Consider the following 19,911-nt stretch of genomic DNA (forward strand, 5'->3'; position numbering starts at 1 on the left):
AGAGTCCTTTACCTCACTGAGCCTCTCAGTCTGACAGGAGAGCTCTCCTCCACCCTGGTTGTAGAAACATATACTTCTTATATCCGTTAGCGCAGCTAGCAACAGATTCTAATAAAAACAGTGCCGGTACCGGTGCGCCCTCTCTCTCTCTCTCCCTCGCTCGCTCTCTCGCTCCCACGCTCACACTTTGGCTGTGAGCTGCGGGCGCCTGATAAGCCAACATCCCCCACTTTCATCACTTACAGCGCCCATCGTACAGGGCAAATGAAAAGTGTAACTGGGGTGAAAAGGGTGTTACATTTACTTAATTATGAATGTTGTTACATCAAGGCTGAAAATTAGGATGAGCACCAACGGTCAAAAATGTTTTGTCCCCTCCCAAAGCTACCAGCGCAGCGCCCCCCAGATCTGGCGACCGCCTATGTCACCTATGCCAAAAATCGGCCCTGCCTAGTACATACAGTGGCAATGTCTCAAGATTTAGCAAAATTACACCTTTATTGAACATACAGTAACACAAATACTACAAATCCACATAACAAACAATCAAAAATGAAAAAGGGTCGCCACTTATTATTATTTAAAAAAGTTTTTTTTGGGTACCCGGCTGGGGCCCCCTAGCAGCGGCGCGCATATTTCAGCAGCGGCGCTGCGCCGCCACTACTTGTATATAGGGGAAACACTGCATGTTACATGAAAATGTATTGAGTGGAAGTATAATGTAGCAGGGAAGGAAAAGACTGTTATCTCAAAATAGTATGGTACACTGATTAAACCAAATTCTGCACACTTCATATTGTTGTCTTTCTGATACCAAATCACTACTCTGTCCCTTTGAGGCCTTTTGACTCACACAACAAGGATTTGTATATTTCACATTAGCCTGTCATTTGTACTTAAAGGGACAGTTCTCCCAAAAATAAAAATACATATTTGTCCTCAGACTTGTAGTGCTATTTATCTAGATAATTTTTTCTTGTAAATTGTTGAGCGTTGGAGCTATTGTCTGTAGAAATGTCTGCTTCTCTCCAATATAATGGAACTCGATGGAACAGTGCCTGCAGTGCTCATGGTTGCAAACAAAGTTGAATGTAGGAACTATTTAGCAAAAATACTGCAAGTACCAGTTACTCAAATATCCAAACTCCACTATAGACACTGTAGTCTTGACTCATTATGTGTATACAAATACTACACAAATATAATATCATGCTTACAGGGTTTCCCCTATATTCCACCAATCTTTCTCATATAATTCAAAGGCCAAATCACTGCAGAGAAACATGTACTAATGGAACCACTGAGTTCCACATGAGGAACTTGTGGTCCAAAAGTGTTTTTCACCCAGTTTTGAGGTCTGTGACTCGGAGACAGTTTGTGGAGTCCAGTCCCACGCGGCCGTTCCTCACAACGCTGCACAGCAAGGGCCGCAGCTCAGGGGAGATCCTGTGAAGGGCCACCTCAGGGGAGATGTCGTTCATTGTATCTGCTCTGAGTGATGAGTCTGTGGAGATACAATATAAAGAAAAGCTTTAATGTTATTTATAAAAACAGCATTTTACTAGGAACAAGCATGTATTTGTACTGGAGATTTAAATGACATGAGCTAATGTACACCACATACATTTTTATTTTTATTCTTCTTGAATCAGAACAGGTTTATCAGCAGGTAGGTTGACACGCACGAGGAATTGTACTTGATGTCATGGTGCATACATAAAAGTAAAACAAAAATAAAAAAATAAAAAGCCAACTATTTTAAGAAAACTATAATAATAACACTAAAAAATTAAATAAAAAATATAGTAAAATATAGCAGTATTTACATAGAAATAGAATGGAATAAAATATGGAGAGAATTAAATGAAGAGAAAGTATAACACAAATCAGGTAAACAACAACAGCATTCAGAGCAATAAAACACATTACATGACAGTGTCAAAAGACATTATATAACATTATTCAACATCTGTTCAGCTGTCATTTCCGGGTGTCAAGGGAATGTTTGTATGAAAGTCAGAAACAGCTTCCTGTTATTTTCAGATTTTTAACTTTCTAGCTCAAAATAGGCAGATGTTTATTCAACTCCTGGGTGTTAGATAGATAGATAAAACCAAAGTAACGCTTAGGGCCATACAATGTTAGCTATGACACTACCAACCCCTTTTCCCTCACTATAACGTAGACAGGCCACAATGAATGGCAAAATAAAAATAAAATAGAGTTAGTATCAAGCTTATGTTGTACACGTTGTTTGTGGTAAACTAGTACACTCAGTATCTCGGGGGATTTTAGTCTGTACTCTACATTTTATGTCAGTGTATGTTCGTAAGCTTGCTATCGTTAGCTTGTTAGCTTAACACAGAACGGAACTTCAGTTTGCTACACTTTGAACAACTAGCTTACTCTAAAAAATAATCCATCTATTATTGTTAATGTTGATACAACATGCGGTGTAGGTAAGAGTACCTTAAAGAGCTGGAAGTCAGATCATTTAAGCATTAACTCCAATGTTTACTTCATGCACTTAACATTTCCGGTACATGTTGTTAGGGTCCTTTTGATTGCCCCCCACTTAGCCGTCTGTTATAATGCCTGTTGACAAAATTAGTGCTTTTACTCCCTAGGCCAAATTCTGCGGTAACATATAACTCATTTACTATTTTTGGTTTTCCATATTTATACGTAATACATTATAGACTACACAAAATACGTATGCACTAATAAAGTGGCAATATTAGGCCAGGCAATAGCTATAACGTTCCCAGCTGTCATTATGCACTTTGACCGTCTCTTTTCTGTTGTGGGGTGTTGTTGTGTTCAGTTCTCAACTCTGCAAGAAGCTAAGAGAACATTTGAATGAAAGGTAATTTCTGCACAACTTTATATAATATATATTATATATTCTAATTAATCTGCATGGATCATAATCCCTTCTCGGCGATATCCCACTCAGTCTTCATCTAATTCCAGAGTTGAACACACACGTAATGTAGGTGCTTTAAAATAATCTTAATATTTCTAATTTTACTGTAAAACAGAGTCCTGCACGGGTCTGATTTTCAAGACCCGCTCCTGCCCCTCACCCGCAACGTGCAATACCGAACCCGCCCCGCCACCCGCACATATTGACAATTAGAGACAAATCCAAGCCCATACTAACCGCACATGGCTGCTGNTTTTCAAGACCCGCTCCTGCCCCGCACCCGCGACGTGCAATACCGAACCCGCCCCGCCACCCGCACATATTGCCAATTAGTTCCGCAACCCGACCCGACCCGTCGGCACAAGATCCGCAACCCGACCCGAACCCGCATATATATGAGCAGTGCAATTATTAACACACGCAGTTGCATATTTGTCTCAAAAAGCGTGGGATGTTGGTTATTTCCTCCATCTAGGATGACACCAAAAACCTCCAGACGTTGGATTTCGCTCTTAGGAAGTGTTATTGAAAATGCTGTATTCCCCGCTGGAGAGCTTCACCTCAGCCATTTCGAATGTGGCGCGCTCAGAATCAGATTGATGCGCTAGTAGAGGTTATCATTATGCGCGGTCCCGCGGGGGAGAGGTCTGAGGATTTAAACATTAAACTAAATTATTATTATTTTTAATATATTTATTATGCAACACCCGCGACCCGACCCGCATCATCTTTGTTTTACCCAGAACCGAACCCGGAAAAAAGCGTTTGAAAAAATACCACCCGCGAATCACCTTTTTTGCGGTTCACCCGACCCGATGCAGGACTCAGCTGTAAGATAGTCGTGATAGTCACGCTTATCTTTAACAGATAAGCCTGCACATAAATAATGTATAAGCAGAACATAATAAGCAAAGTGGTGTAATGTAACTAAGTGCATTTACTCTACTGTCCTTGACTACAAATTCCAGGTACGCTACGTGTAATTTTTGAGTATTTACCATAAACTGTGGTATTGCTATTCTATATAACTTTATACTTGTACTCCACAACATCTCAGAGGACTTTGACTCCACAACGTAGGCCACAGTTTTTCATTGTATTCTGTAAAAACAATGTATAGCCTATGTTGATTTTGAATGGTTGTGATACACTGAAGGATATAATGTAGTCTTCCTTGATGAGTTGAGAAAACCCATAAAGTTCCAGGTTCAGCTACAAAAAAAAGCAAAGTCACAAAACTAAAAAAAAGACTGTTCTGTGAATTCTAGATGACTGCGTTTGCCCATCAAAACACCTCAGGCTGAAAATCATTCAATGTGTGAAAAGACACCTTTGTCTTGTACAAGTTAAACAGATCTAACTGGGGAGCCAGTGGAGGTCATGGAGGATAGGGGTGATGTGGTCGGAGCGCCAGGCTTGCTCACCGCAAGCGGGCAGCTGAGTTTTGGACATATTGAAGTTTTTTTAGTATGAATGCAGGTGATCCAAAAAGTATGCTGTTATGCAGTAATCCAGTCGGGATGTTATAAAGGCATGGATCAGAGTTCCAGCAGCGGTCGATGAGAGGGAGGGTCTGATGCGGGCGATGTTCTTTAAATGGAAGAAAGCGTTTTTTGTGACCTGGTTGACGTGAGGGAGGAAAGTGAGGGTGGGGTCAAGGATGATGCCAAGGTAACGGATGTGAGTGGAGGAGTTGACAATGGAGCCATCGATGGTAAGAGAAAAATCTTGGGTTGAGCGGGTAAGTGAGTTTGGGATTATAAATTCCGATTTGTCACAGTTAATTTTTAGAAAATTGTTTTGCATCCATTTTTTAATGTCAGTGAGGTAGGTGCTGGGCTGGGAGTGTGTGGTTGGAGAAATTGATTTTGTTGAGAGGTAGAGCTGTGTGTCATCAGCATAACAGTGGAATAACTGGAACTGGATTTGTTGTTGACGGAGGATTTGTCCAATTGGGAGGATGTAGATGATGAACAGAAGGGGACCCAGTAAAGAACCCTGAGGGACGCCATGATTGACGGGGGCTGTGGGGGATTTGCAGTTGTTAATGGAGATTAATTGATCTGTCAGAGAGATAGGATTTAAACCAGGAGAGGGCAGTACCGGTAATGCCAATTGAAGACTGGAGGCGGTTGATGAGGATGGAATGGTTGATCGTGTCAAATGCGGCTGTTAGGTCATGGAGATGAGGTTGTTGTGTTTCATGTTATCCAGATATAATTTCCTCATAATATGATTCCATTGAAAGACCACCAATGATCATATTTAATTATTATGATTAGCCCTAGTTGGTTATCGCCCAATCTTTAGTGATGTTCAGTACCTGATTAGATGGCATTAGGGTTGTCTTAGCAGTTCAACATTCTTCAACAGTTCTTTTTTTGAATATTCTTACATTTGAGAAAATGTTTACTCTTAACACTTACTTCACACTCTTACTGTGTTAGTGTGAAGGTAAAACATCACAGAAAAGGCACACAAGATGATTGCTTGTGTTTAACCACAGAAAATCGTGAATTATGTCCTTAGAGTCCACTACAACACTGTGAATAATATAAAAGAGCTTTTGCAAACAATGTGTGTTTGTGTTTGGTGGGATAGGGGTCAAATAATATGTTTTTCTGTGATTATAGCCATTCTCTTAACTTCTGAAAAGCATTTTTAAACATAAATCCTCTTACTGTACCATCGTAATAACAGTCATTTTCAATTTCTTGACTGCCGAGCAGACATAGGCAAAAAAGTAGTTTTTTTTTGTTTTTTAAATGGTTCAAACAATATTTATTTTATATTTCTCTGGGTTTTTGATTATAACTCAGTCTTAATTGTTTTACCTATTGTGTGGAACCTAAATTTGCATTTAGACAAAGTAGTTTCAAACATGACTGCAGCCTTTTGAGAGCATGCTTTGATAAGTTAATTTCCCAAAGTATTAGCTTTAAAGGAACATATTCTGCTCATTTTCAGGTTCATATTAGTATTTTGTGTCTCTAAATGTGTCCATGCTTTAATGTTCAAAAAGCTCTTTATTGTTCTCATACTGCCTGTGCTGCAGCACCTCTTTTCACCCTCTGTCTGAAACCAGAGCCCAGCCTGCTCCGATTGGTTAGCTGGCCAGCTCTATTGCGATTGGTCAACCACTTAGATATGTTCCACAATGTGTTGAAACACTTTCCAATGGAAGCTTGAGTTTTGCATAGTGATCACTATGTTACAAAGTGAACAAAGGAGTCCAATCGGGGGATTTTAGACTTTGCAGACCATTTACATGCACTAAAACCTAAATAACACACTACAGGAAAGGGAAAACTCCAAAAAAGCACAATAGGGAACCTTTACTCTTCACTCATTCATTCATGTTCATTTAGATCAGGGGTGTCCAAACTACGTCCCGGGGGCCAAATGCGGCCCGCAGGCCATTTTAAAAACGGCCCTCAGCTGATTCAAATAGTATAATGAAATATGGCCCATAAATTAAACTTGTCATATATTGTACTACTTAAATATATATGTAAACATATATATCGCGGTGTACATGGCGTGCCCACCTTTCAAATAAATTCAATCAATTAAAGTTGGAAACATTTGTAAACAAATCTTAGTTGAAACAATAACTTATTTACATAACAAGCTTGAAATCTACCCTTTCTATTTCCCCTTATTATAAGCACACTGACGTTTCTGTTTTAAGGAATAAGCTGCTAACAAAATAAATGAAACCCTCTGGAGAGCTGTGATGTATACGCAGTTTTTTTATTAAAGCATTTTCAAGTATCAATAATAACTTACCTATATTTGATTGATTTGGCTAACTTTTTCTACAGTGATGGCAATAAACCTAGTGAGCGGCCCAGCCCTTCATATATATCTTTCTGTATTTGGACACCCCTGATTTAGATGCACCAACCTGAACACTAATTCAGGTTGGTCAACTCCATGATAACTTTGCCTTGAACTCAAGAAGAGATGGAGCATTTTAAAATGGTTTGTTGCTATTTAAAGTGGCTGGACAATGCAGATCTCATAAAATATTCTCCTGCAGTGGAGATGTGGAGGTTAGCTTTTCATGCCTGCCCAAGGAAGACAATATGCTTTGAGTTGTGGGAGAGAGAATTGAGCCATCCTGCAGCCAGCGGCCAGGCTTTCCAAGTCTTCCACTGCCTAGGCAGAGATTTGAAGAGATTAACACACTAGCATTAGCTCAGATACAAGCCAGGGATTGAATTAATTATAGAAGTCGCTGGGCTGCGGTGCATTCACATGGTGTAGCATTGAAATACCCCCTCCATTCCACCCCCAATAAGATTGGAACCTGTCCAACTCAGCCAGCGATGAATGCTCTATTTTTACCTTCTTTCTCATTTCAGTCAAGCTCATGCTAATGTGGGAGATAAAGAATATCAAATGATTTTTGTTTGGAGGCTGGTGGGGAAACTAGTTTACATATTGTGCCTGATATGCCGCCAAGGAGTCTGCTGTGCTTTAGATTTTGTCCTCGTTTCTCAAAATATTTGATAGGAAAGGCTGGACAAATGTTGAGAATTTAAATGAAGATTATTTACAATATGTTATGTCTGGAAATGAGTGTTTTTACTTTATTAATAACACCAATTTGTTTCCTAATCAGATCATGACTGAAGAGGGGTTTGATGTGATGGTGGTTGGCTCCTGTATGACTGACTTGGTGAGGTGAGTTCGTTTAGCCCATACTAAACTTTGTGTTTGTCTACAAATGACCATTAATCACCCTTATGTTTTATGAGAACGCTGAGTACAACATCTTTGGCTAAACATGGGTTCAGGAAACTCCTGTGCTTCCTCAGGTGGGCTCAACAGGAAGCAGGACATTGGGCAACTGTTCATGATCATATTAGGCTTATTTTAAAATGTTTCTTACCCTTTTGGTCTGGATCCATGTGGTTTTGCTTAGTATGAAGATTTCAACACTGATTTGTTTAATATGTTTTTAAATAATGAAAATGTAAAAGAAAACATATAATCTGTTCGCAAACTCTACAAAAAAGTTGATGTTGTTTTTTAAAGCATTGGCAACAGTAGTTACAACAACAAAGAAAACCCCCCAAGGAATTTCAATTAAACTACAAGATGTTTCTCTTTCACAAAATCACACATATACTAATTCCAATATGCTGACAATGATTTATGTATTTCGTTGGAAAATCCCTCTTCAGAACATTGGTAGCTGCCAATGTCGCCAATGATATCTTTATATTTCCATCTTATACGTACAGTAGTAACCACCTTGTACTAGGTTCCTGTTTTACATGAGTCAGCTATGGACTGTAAATAAGAGATGTAAATTAGTTGGCATTTTGGGGGCCATCTTTTTTTGGGACCAGAAGTGAATGAAATGAAAATACACTGTGAAGAAGTTTAAAGTACTAACAACAAAAACACGGAGAGAACAAAAACCAGACATCAACATGACCTGTCTTTCACAGGGTAGCCACGCCCTCAAGCATACTCTGCTCTACAATTTGACTCTAAATGGGACCATAATTTGCAAGATGAACATCATGCTGTATTGAAAAAGACTATAAACTAGCAATTGGGAACAAAAACTCATTAGGAAAAGTTATGAAAGATGGTATAAAGGGATGAGAAGTAAGGTCATCTTCTCGCTGACTTCTTTACACTTGGTCATCTTTTTAAGACCAGTGGAATCAACCCCTGTTGCATCGGTTTAACTTTTTCAAACCCTGAGTTTGCCATTGAAAGTCAGCAGGCAACAATCAAACAAAGTCATGTGACACTCATGTAATTACAGCTGATAAATCATTCCAAAGTCATCATTTCATAAAGCAAAATGTACAGTTGCTGCTAGAAAGTCTGGCTTTGAGTACAACTGTCTGAATTCAAAAAAGACTTTGCTTCAAAAATAACTACGAAATTCTAGCAGAAAGTCTTCTCTCGTTATCAATGCAAACTGCACTATGTTTGTGTTTGCTCATGAACTCGACAGGCATATTATCAGTCATTTAGTGGGTGTGGCTGACCAAACGGTCAAGTGTCTCTGTTTAAACATGTTTCCCTTTATTATTATTATAATTATTATTATAAACCACAACAGCCATTTTCCTTTGGTGACTTGCAGGCATGTGGAAAATATGGCATAAAGGCTCGAGGGTATTTTCCATGGACTGCACCCTCCTGTCTGCTCAAGAATAGAGGAAGTTGTCCCAAATTAGATAATGTCTCTGGCTTTTTAATACTTGTCCTTAACGCCCATAATAATGTAAGGAAAATCCCTGGTTTAAGAGTGTGGAGGCAAACAGCTTTTAGGCCATTAGGCAATGAGCAGACTTCTCGTTAAATAGGGATGGGTTGGTGCATTTCCATATACTTCAGCTTCCTTTACACACATGAGCTGTTGTTCTAAAACATCCACTGATCTGCAGCAGGTTGTTATTGCTGTACAAATACCAAATAATTGATTAAGTCATTGACAGCTGATGTAGGTGTGCCCATCCCATGGTATATCTGACTCCACTTTCAGAGAGTGTGCAGAAGATCTGGTATAATTGCTGCTTACCGAAATGTCAGTGTTGCATCATCCTCATACGTGGTGAGATTTGTTGAGCCAAGTAGCATCCATTCCCACAAATCATTAGTCATCAACTCCAGCACAATGGGTTAGTTAGAAAACAATTTTTCATCCTCATTTACCATAACCTTTTGTGAGGAATGACACAATCTCAAAAGAAGCATTTAAAGCAAACACAGTAATGTCACGTCTTCATGGGCTTCAGCCATCGAGCTGTATTCCTGTCAGCGTGTGTGGCAGTTTTGTCACACAGCTTGTATTATATATGAAACCCTGGAAAAAGAACTGTCACCTAGCTGCCAGCAAGTGGAGATCTAAATAAACAACCACAACTTGTGCCAGTGGCAGAAAAAGTTTCTCGACATTCTAGCGAGTGCAAGTTGTCACATTTTTGTTGTCACTCACAAGTTCCAATTTATGAAAAACATATGCCTTCTCCTACTGAGGTTTTTGGATTTATTTTGTTGCTCGTTAGCAATTCAAACAGTGACTTTCTGCTTTGAAGGGCAGGCGTTGTCAATTAAGACCCTTAATAAGCTAACGGGAAATGACCTGTTTTTGGAGCGTGTGTTTGTGTGTGGGGTTGGGTTGGGTTTTTTGGATGGGGGTCAGATAGGGAGGGGGTAGTTGGAATACATTTGCAGCCCTTCAAAGTGATATGCATGGCTTTGAAGTTAGAAATCCAGTTGTCTTTAACAGCCAGTGTTTGGGTGGCAGCACAATTTAGTGACAGACAGCGGGGGCACACACTCTTCGGTCTTGCCATCTGAACACAGTCAGATCTCTATGGTGCTTTGTTATAAGTGTGCCAAGCAAGAGTATACTATCCTTGTTTTTTTACAGCTTTAGTACAAATGTTATGTTGTATAGGTCTACTGTCTGCAGTGCATAAAGAGGAGGAACAGCAGGGCTTCTCGTGCTTTAAACCCATTGTCAAAGCCATACAGTGCCCCCTACTGCCTCAGTCTACTGAGTGGAGGCGCTTATCACCTGCTCACTGGAATCTGAGTTTCCCAAATGGTTAAGCAGAACCACAATGTACCACAACCGTGTTCCCACCAAAGCATAGTAAACACACCTTTATTCAAGTGTGGTTTGTAATGAATTTATCTGCACAAATTACAACGAAAAGACTGGTTAAAAATAAGACAAAATAACAGTATTCTTCCTCCTTTTTGCTCAGGGACAGGTTGTGGGACAGTGTTTGCAAAAATGTGGAATACAGGTGTTTTTTAGGTGTTGTAACAAGGTTACATTTAATCCCAATTCTTATCAGAGTTTAGCAAAACTAAGTTTAAAATAAGTAAAGATAAGATAACATGTACTGTATTGATCCCAAATTGGGAAATGTTTCCGTTACACATTCAAAATAGAAAATAAGATTATATAAAACAGAAGTAAAAAGTTACAAATAATTTTCACCATGAAGATAAAAAACTGTAAACTTTCTGAAAAATAAAACAGTATTGAAGGGCCAATTTACAGCTAACACAATATAAAGTAGGATATTATTTAGTTATTTATTAAGTGTGCAAGGAATGGCTTATTCAATTAAATATAAATGTAACATTTACAGAGTGAAGATATTAATCCAGTTAACAAAAGAGAAACTATCGAGCTGTGAGTTCTCCGCCAGCCAGAGTTGATTCGCTGCACAGTTATTGCAGTAGGCAGGAATGTATTCCTCTGTCCCTGTGATTTCATTAAACAGCTTCTCTACTACTTTGAGAAAATATGGTTGGCCACAATTAATTTAGCAAAATGCCAACAAGTAATAGACAAAACAGCAACAGGGTAAGGAAGAAGAGACAGCCTGGCAACAACTGGCAGAAATTTAGAAAATACATTAATTCCATTTTTTAAAGTGAGATCTCCTGAACTGTAATTCTTAAGGAAACACTGGATCACAATTTAACTTTAAACTGTTAATTTTTTGTGCAACAGCATTTCATTTAATCTAAGGTTAGAGAAAAAAAACTAAACTGACATTTAAGGAACAGTATTACAATGTATTATTTTAATTTTAACCTCATTTTAAAGTTTTGTGCAACATCATTTTAATTAAAGATATAAAAAAATCAGTTTTGAAAATAAATCCATATTGAGTGAACTCAATCATAAAATATTAACTTTGTAGTATTTAATCTACAGTAGAATTGTTCTATTCCATAAGCTGTGTCCGTGATCCGTCTGCCAACCTTTAATGTAATTGTAAAAAATATTAATTTAAAAGGTTTTGAAGTATTCAATTCAGAGGCAGAATGGGTTGATAAGGGGCTTATTATATCCACTGATATAGGCAACTTCTGAGTGAATGATAGCAACATGCACGTGGCTTCAACCAATGGTCTGACCACACAAAAATAAACGCCCACGTCCTACTCCGACACTGCACCTCTTGTGAGGGAAGCAGCTCACCATGCCCATGTAAGGTATGCTGTCTTTGCTCAACCTGTTCTTTGTTAGGTCTCTTCACCTTGTCCTGATTTACCGGAGCTTCTGCTATAGGGACTTTTGTGGACAAGGAAACTTTCACAAAATGTGAACAAAAATATATTTTCTGAGTGGTGCATTCATCGGCTCAGAAGCTGAGGCACACCAAGAGCTGAAGGTTAACACACTGATCAAAAAAATTCTGAGAGCAATACAACCATGTAGTAGTATCCTTATTTATTGTCGTAATTATATGATATTTTTACAAGCAAAAGCAAAATATTTTAATATGTATTATTTTGCCAATAGCTAGTTCACGATGGAGGTTGTGTTTTTCGACAAAGAAAAGCTTTTCAATTAGTTTTTGTCCAAGTCTGCTTCCCCATGTTGCTCACCAACAGCTGAGGAATGACTCTAATTGAGACAGAGGAGAGGGAAATGAGAGCCAGCCTCAAAGCAAACACTTCAAGTCACTGAACACCTGCTCTGGCCTTTTGGTTCCATGGGAGAAAACGCACCGAGGTTGCACTTTAGCACATAACTGCCCTGTTTTTTTGGTGCACTCACCACAGACAACAATAGCCAAGTGTCTCTTTGGCATGAAGAGGCGTAGGTGGGTTTATTTAAGAATTTGGAAATCTGTTTATCTTACCTTTCAGTTATCCGCCTTAAAGTGGCTGACGGCCAAATGTTATATTGAAAATGTTGCGGTTGTGCTCATTATTCATCACTATTGTGTGAAAATCTCAAGCCATGAACACGTCAATGTATGGAAAGGCAGAACATTTGTTAGTGACTATGGCGGACACAGATACATGCTTCTTCTTACATGATAATCACTCAAGTCTCTACACGTGAAATGCCCTTGCTATCATTTAGTTTACTAGCATCGTGCACTCCACTACACAAACAATTATTAAAGACAAAAGAAAATGAAATAAACTAATAGATAATGTAGAGATACATTCCACCATACATGTATGTCATCATCTTCTTGACTCAATACGTTTTCCACTATGAGGGCAATCCTTGTAACAGAAAAGCTAAGTTCTAATTGAAATGTTTCAACTAAATACAAATTATAATTTTTTTGACATTTAAGGAAATGCACTTACTGTAGTTGCTTTTTGCAGAGAGTTACATGAGAAGATAGATGCATTGTCTAGCATAAGTTAGAGCCACAGTTAGCAAGGCTAATTTTAGCTTAGCATATGTATTAGCCAACATTTCTGTTTTTTAGCTTAGCACAAAACAATTCCAGGAAATGTTTTATATGCTTTTTCTTCCAAAAGCCATATCTGTATGCCAAAATAGAAAACCACCATAAGAGGCAATTAGCTTAGCCAAGGGGGATGACAGCTATAGGCTAGTTGTTTTGGTGTTGAGCAAAGCTAACCGGTTTCTAGCGATTTTCATATTTAGCTACAGTTATGACAGTGGTATTAGTGTCTCTTTTCAATATAAAAGACCTGAATGAACGATGTGAAACAGTTTTTCCCAAACATTTTTTTTTTTTAATTAATGTACATATGGGAGTCCATGTGCAAGGTTTTTTTTCTCACCAAGAGAAACAGCTTTGACACATGTGGGAAAAAAGTATTAAACGGCTTCCTACCTATTCTACATATTCAATAACAATATGTGTGTGTGTGTGTGTGTGTGTGTGTGTGTGTGTGTGTGTGTGTGTGTGTGTGTGTGTGTGTGTGTGTGTGTGTGTGTGTGTGTTTGTGTGTGTGTTTACATGTTTTCAACCTTTGTTCCGTTTCCTTCTCACCACATTTCAGTCTCATTGACCCTACATCCTGTTATAGCTTTGGGCACTTTAGTGTTTTCACACGCCGGTGTGCAAAAACAGCAGCATTTATTGCCGCCTCCAGTGTTTGCCACCAGCGTCTCAGTTACTGAAAATCCTGGGATAGAGTGAGCTTACTGTAACAGCACACCTGCCACAAACACACTCGCAGTATAAGAAAGAGCAACAACAGGGGGAAAAACAAGTTCATGACAATATTTTGCCACCCGCAAACCCTTTGGCCCCGGGCCAGGATTGCCCGAAGCCAGACCACAGCATTCTGACGTGCAATATGAAGTGGTCTGTTGTCTCTACTCCATGTTACTCACCACTCATTCTGGCTCTGCGACTGGAGAAATCAGAGAACAGACAGCTCCTCCTGAGGGCAGCCACCTGTGGCATATCAACCTCGAGGGGGAGGGCGGGACTTTACCCAACCCTGATGAGTCACGGATTGATAGTGCAGCCAAAATCAAGTTGAGACATCTATGGTTTTTGCTTGTTGCATCATTTGCACAAATTGAGAAACTTGCATGGACACATCTTCAGTGAAATATTGAGAATGCGTTTAACAAAGATGAGCCAATAGCAAACTCCATATTAGGTTGTATTGCTGCTTTCGAGTTTAAGTATGGAAAAAGGGGGGTTAGGGAGTGGGGTTCCAATGCTCCATTGATTCTGGCAAAGATTGCACTTTGTTGACCTTTTTTGTGAAAGCCCTTCCCAAGACCAAAAGATGTAATCCTCAGCAGACTCAACAGAGACCTATTGTCTTCCAGTGATAAATAAAGAGCTCAACCAGGAAAAGATTTGGCCCTGAAGGTTTATCTTCACATTTTGACATCTCCCTTTACTTCTTGGTTTCAATGTAGAACGCTCACACTGCCAAATAACACATTTTTCATAGTTTGAAGGAATATTTTCAAACTTTTAGTTGCAGTCTGAAGAGACTGTTGAGATGAAAAATCAAATTAGGACTGCAAAATCCAGCCAAAGCATGTTTTTAGGTAGAAGACTCTTACTTTTTCATCCTCTAAATCCTTTGAGGTTCTTTTGAATGGAGGTGAACTCCATAAAATGGTGCTAATTGCCTATTCATTTTTGTTTACCTCAGCCAGGCACCAAGACTACCAAAAGCTGGGGAAACCATCCATGGTCACAAGTTCTTCATTGGCTTTGGAGGGAAGGGGGCCAACCAGTGCATACAGGCTGCAAGACTGGGAGCCAAAACCGCAATGGTCTGCAAGGTATGACACTGGAATCAAGTTTGCAGAAATACACTGTTGCTGTGATTTACATTATGTGTGTACCTTTGGATCCAAGCATTAATTTGTGCATTTTTGAAAAAAAAGTTGATTTGCTTGTCCAACCTTTGTTTAATCTACGTCCAACTCAGTACAAACACAGCTACCATAGTCCGCCAACTAGTTAACAATTCCCCAAGACATTGCAGCTTCGTTCACACTTCAGTCATTTCACCACATCAACTCTTCATGCCTCATTTCCTCTTGATCAATACCATACCGCATGCATACGCCCACCCACACTTGCGGGCCTTCAAACAAGCCTATTCCCATACCATACAACCCAGAGTCTCCAATCAGTATGCTCAGCGTGGCCTTTCAACCCGCGCACTAAAGCACCGAAGCCCCACCTCTGTCAGAACAAAGAGGCCCGATCGATAACAACCCAGTGCGGGAGGAGCTCTCCGGGCATGGGGAGAACCCAAAAATAGACACCCGGGCTTGTCAAAAACATCCAAGACGTAAGGCCACTCTTCAAAGAGATTGGGGCCAAGCAGCCAATACCAGCCCAACCCATTATCACAGGCAGCTAGAAGTGCCCTCGTTTTGGCACATTTTTTGGAAAGCGTGGGTTCGAAGTAGGCGCCTCGGGGCAAGGTGGGGACCCCTTCCACAACCCAAAGTAGCTACAGATGTGGACATCCCAATGCGGAGCAGGGGAAGAGGGGAAGGAGGGAAGGAAAACGAACGTGAGGTGGGTATGAAGAGGCGTGAAGGCGGGGTTATCGTGTCTTCGAGGCTTGGCGCAGCTGGTCGTGTGTTTTCGCGTGTGTGCATTTCTTGACTTTGTGTGTTAGTTTTTACACATTTTCGGCGGCGGCACCATGCCAGTATGCTGGCAGGGCACACGAAAATCCAACCCAACTGAGGTTTGACTATACCACTTTTCAAAAGTTGCCGCTAACCAAGTCTGACCCCGCTTGACACTCTCTTTGTTGAAATCGTTTTGCTTTCCATCTTTTCTAGGTTGGTAAAGACTTCTTTGGAGACAATTACATTCAGAATTTCAAAGACTATGGTGTAAACACAGGTACGTTTTTTTTCTTGCATTACTGCATGCCAAATTGGTTGCCATTGTTGCATGGTAAGAAGTTCACGGTCAGAGCGATTAAATTTTTTGCCTGTATTTTGTCAGTTATGTTTAGTTGCTCATGCTTTTGGATTTACTGGGAGATTGCTCAATTGTTATGTCCAATGGTGGGTAACCAATTGGAATTTGTTTAAAATAAAGTTGCTTTTAAAAATTTGCTCATATCAGACTCCAGATGTTTGTGGCCTGTCTCTTCATAGACAGAACCAAAGGAATTACAAGCAATTATAGAAGTTACTATGGTGACAAGTGTGTTTTATGAAACACAAATAATGGATGCTTTCAAACTCTGTTATTCACCTTTCGTATTTTCCCTCTGTCTCAGACTTTGTCGGGCAAGCATCTGATGCAGCCACAGGAGCTGCCTCAATCATTGTAAACGATGCAGGTAAATGCTTTTCTTTTGCCACTAGCTGATGGCATCCTCCTGAGATCCCAAACACTCTTTAAGTTGTAGAAATGGCCTTATACTGTACAGGCTCAACCACGAGTGTATGCTTGCTACCAGCAAACTCTTTCTTACTACTACACAAACACCTTCACACAAGCTGTACGCCAATGCATTTAGTGGCGCCTTTGACACACAAGAGTTGGACTGACTAAAACCAACACACACACACACACACACACACACACACACACACACACACTCCAATCTACAACGATCCAAGACTTTCTCCATGGAGAGTAATTTCTGTCATTTTGCAAATACACTTTTACACATTTAGATGTAATCCCATGTTATATGGATGCAGTTTTGGATTTGGATCCCTTTTTCTACAATTTAACATGGAATTAGGTGTTTGAATGCAGTGATTTTAAAGAAAGAATAAGTCCAACTGAAATGTGTTATACAAGAGATTGATTTAAAAAAAAAAAGAATCATCTAAATTCTTGTCCACATGCCTTGCTGCATTAGTTTGAAAGCGTCAATTTAGTCAAATGTGTTAAACATTTTCCTTAAGCGGTGAAAGACAAAGCAAGAAGAACAACACACAAATGCACGACAAAACGTAAGTGTTTATTTGAAGTATTTGAAAGGTTACAATGTGATAACAATGAAAATAGGTATATTATGGCGTGGACCAGCGCATAGCTCAATTGGTAGAGTTACTGTAGCAGACCATGTACCGGGGGCTTGGTCCCTAAGCGGAGGACCCGGGTGTGAATCTGGCTGGGAAGCATTTGCCTGCCTGTCATCCCCATTTAAACTCTGTCTCCATAATTAAGGCACCGGATGCCCTAAAAAATCTTTGAAAAAAAGTATGTAAGGCATGACAATTTTGAGGGAAACTTGACTATTAATGTCCTAGTTGACACTGAAAATGTTCACTTTTTATACCAAGGTCAGTTGCTACTGTATATTGCCCTCACACATACTGTAAATAGTGTGAAAACATGAAAAGTACAGTAAGCCCCCACAGTTTCTTACATCACACATCCCGTATTTAGCCCTATTTTTAGGGCTGAGAGTTCCCATGGGTTGTCAAAGTCATCACACGGTGGCTGTTGTTTCCTCACACGTCTCTTTTGGTGTCCGCGGGCAGGTGATAATGCCATTGTGATCGTGGCTGGTGCCAACATGCTGCTGGGCAGTGAGGAGCTGCACAGAGCTCTTCCAGCCATCAGTCATGCAAAGGTCCTTGTGTGCCAGCTGGAGATCAGCCCTCAGACGTCCTTGCAGGCGCTACGCATGGCTCAGGAGAACAAAGGTCAGTGAGTGTATTTGCGCTTTACATGATGGTGTGTCCACAGCTCATGTGCAGGTTGCTCAGTTGCCAGGATGAACATTCTTATAGGGGCCATATTATGCGTTTTCGGGTTTTCCCTATAGTGTGTTTTACAGGTTTTTGTGCATGTATACCTCCCACACACTCCCCCCTCCGCCTGAAGTGCCTTCATTGGACTCCTTTGTGTACTTGTCACATCACTTTGTGACACTCGCGCTTCTACTGGCTAGCGCTCTAGCACATTGTCTGTGTTTGGCTAAGGGTCAAGACATCTCAAAGCAATTCACCAGACCAATCACAACAGAGCTGGCCAGCTAACCAATCAGACTATGGTTTCAGACAGAGGGTGAAAATACTGTAGGTGCTGCAGCACAGGCAGTATGAGAAAAATAAAGATGTTTTTGAACATTAAAGCAAGTAAAAATACAAACATGAGACCTGAAAAAGAGCATTATAGGGCTGCTTTAAAACAAATTCTTCCCACTGACTCGAAGATGATAATATTTTTTCACGAGTGTTTGTTAGGTCACTGCAGCTCACATTCCACATAAAACACCATGTCTGTACTAGGGGTGTAACGGTTCACAAAATTCATGGTTCCACCACTCACACTTATTGTAGTCCACAGGGAACCCGAAATGTTCCCACACAGCTGATTTAAAAGAAGCAGATGGGTCTTCTCTTCTAGCTCCTGTGTGTTATCTGAAATCGCCATTCTAACTTTTCTTCTTGTATTTTGTTCGTTTTGCTGTGTTTTCTTCTTGTTCTTCATTTGTTGTTTAAGAGCGGCTGGCAAACAGCTTTTAGGCGCAATACCGCCCCCTGGGTTATATATAGAGTGGCGGAGTCCCTCCCCTTCCGGTGGACCTCCATGGGACTGTATTTCGGAAAAATTATGTATTGAAGTCAATGGAGAGAAAGATTATCTTTCGATCCCGTTTGAATTGTGCTTAATGTTACTTCATGTTAAGGCTAATAAAAATGACAAGGTTAAGGCTGTAATGCTAACTAACGTGCTTGCTACTAGCTAGGTAGCTAACTTGATCCAGCCACTCCTGGTCCTTTCATCAGACGGGAAGCGAAAGAACGAGCAAGACCCATTGCTGGTATGATAACAAACTGGTACTAAGCACACGGGCATCTTGTTAAAGTTATCTTAGCTATCTCTTATATTTAACGGAGGAAAACAAATGTGACATCACTTACGCGACTGGGATTTGTAGTCTTTCTAGTTGCGTATTTTTCATAGTCTTATATTTCAACAGTTTTACGACAAACTGTGACTTTTTTTATATGGAAATGATTTTTTAAGATCATTTCTTCGGAACCATGGCTGCTGGGACCAGAACCGGGGCTGGAACCATGGCTGCTGGGGCACGGGCTGGAATCCTGGCCCTGCGTCTCCTAGAGGCCCTTTGGAGACACCGTGGACCTCCACCAGGATAGTAGTCGGATCCCAGGAAAGGGCTAGAGGCTTGAGAAAAGTTTCCAGGACTACTGGTAAAAAGTTGTAGCCACTCAGGCAACAAACTCCTGAGCCAGGGCTTGCGAGCAACCTCCTGGCGTGCCTCCTTCAAAGCAGCCACTCTACCCCGTATAGATAAGGCGTCATACCATGTATAAAAAATGTACTCCAGAGAGTACCCAAGACGTTCCACCTGTAGCATCAAAAAAGCTGAATCTGCTGAGTCCATTTGTGGTTGGTTCGTTCTGTTACGGGTGAGCGAAGCAAGCAGGACCCAAATGCAGATAACGCTGAAAATACCTTTATTTCAAGGATACACGGATAAACAGATCACTCCCCGGTGAACACAGTCACAGACAAACGACGAACCAACAATGACAGACAGAAAAAACAGAACTTAAATACACACAGGACTAATCAAGGAAACAAGAGACAGGTGAGGAGGGAGGAGAAAACACAGGGGCACCAGGTGAACACAATCAAGTAAACAGGTAGAAGGGAACAGGTAGGAGGGAACACACACAGACAGGAAACCAAAGACAGATCTAAACAAGACAAAACATAACGCAGACAGAAAACCAAAGACAGATCTAGACAAGACAAAAC

At 40.3% G+C, this 19,911-nt stretch overlaps 1 protein-coding gene and 1 long non-coding RNA gene across 3 annotated transcripts in view; one reads left to right on the top strand and one right to left on the bottom strand.

Moving 5' to 3' along the window:
• LOC104948469 (uncharacterized) overlaps positions 1–2,562 on the bottom strand; it is an 8,047-nt gene extending 5,485 nt beyond the window's left edge. Inside the window, exons 1-2 of the long non-coding RNA XR_798693.1 lie at positions 2,470–2,562; positions 1,345–1,504 (exon numbers count right to left, since the gene is read on the bottom strand). This is a non-coding gene — a long non-coding RNA (uncharacterized lncRNA). The remainder of the gene's footprint in view (positions 1–1,344; positions 1,505–2,469) is intronic.
• Positions 2,563–2,777: 215 nt separating this feature from the next.
• On the top strand, positions 2,778–17,831 carry rbks (ribokinase). Of its 2 annotated transcripts, XM_010774673.1 has the most exons (7): positions 2,778–2,866; positions 7,554–7,615; positions 14,831–14,963; positions 15,987–16,050; positions 16,436–16,498; positions 17,076–17,123; positions 17,658–17,831. In XM_010774673.1, the coding sequence occupies exons 2-7, from the start codon at positions 7,557–7,559 to the stop codon at positions 17,828–17,830; spliced, it is 540 nt and encodes a 179-aa protein (XP_010772975.1). In that variant the 5' UTR covers positions 2,778–2,866; positions 7,554–7,556; the 3' UTR covers position 17,831. The 2 variants fall into 2 exon arrangements, with proteins under 2 accessions (XP_010772975.1, XP_010772976.1); XM_010774674.1 differs by lacking the exon at positions 17,076–17,123.
• The last annotated feature ends 2,080 nt before the right edge of the window (positions 17,832–19,911 follow it).

Source organism: Notothenia coriiceps, unplaced genomic scaffold, assembly GCF_000735185.1.
Source record: "Notothenia coriiceps isolate Sejong01 unplaced genomic scaffold, NC01 NC01_scaffold00014335, whole genome shotgun sequence".
NCBI classification, from domain to species: Eukaryota; Metazoa; Chordata; class Actinopteri; order Perciformes; family Nototheniidae; genus Notothenia; species Notothenia coriiceps.

Bases quoted from the DNA above. Each gene is read 5' to 3' on its own strand.
- rbks (XM_010774673.1), top strand. From the start codon at position 7,557: ATGACTGAAGAGGGGTTTGATGTGATGGTGGTTGGCTCCTGTATGACT. The intron at 7,616-14,830 runs GTGAGTTCGTTT...TGTTTACCTCAG, and splicing joins TGTATGACTGACTTGGTGAG to CCAGGCACCAAGACTACCAA. The intron at 14,964-15,986 runs GTATGACACTGG...CATCTTTTCTAG, and splicing joins AAACCGCAATGGTCTGCAAG to GTTGGTAAAGACTTCTTTGG.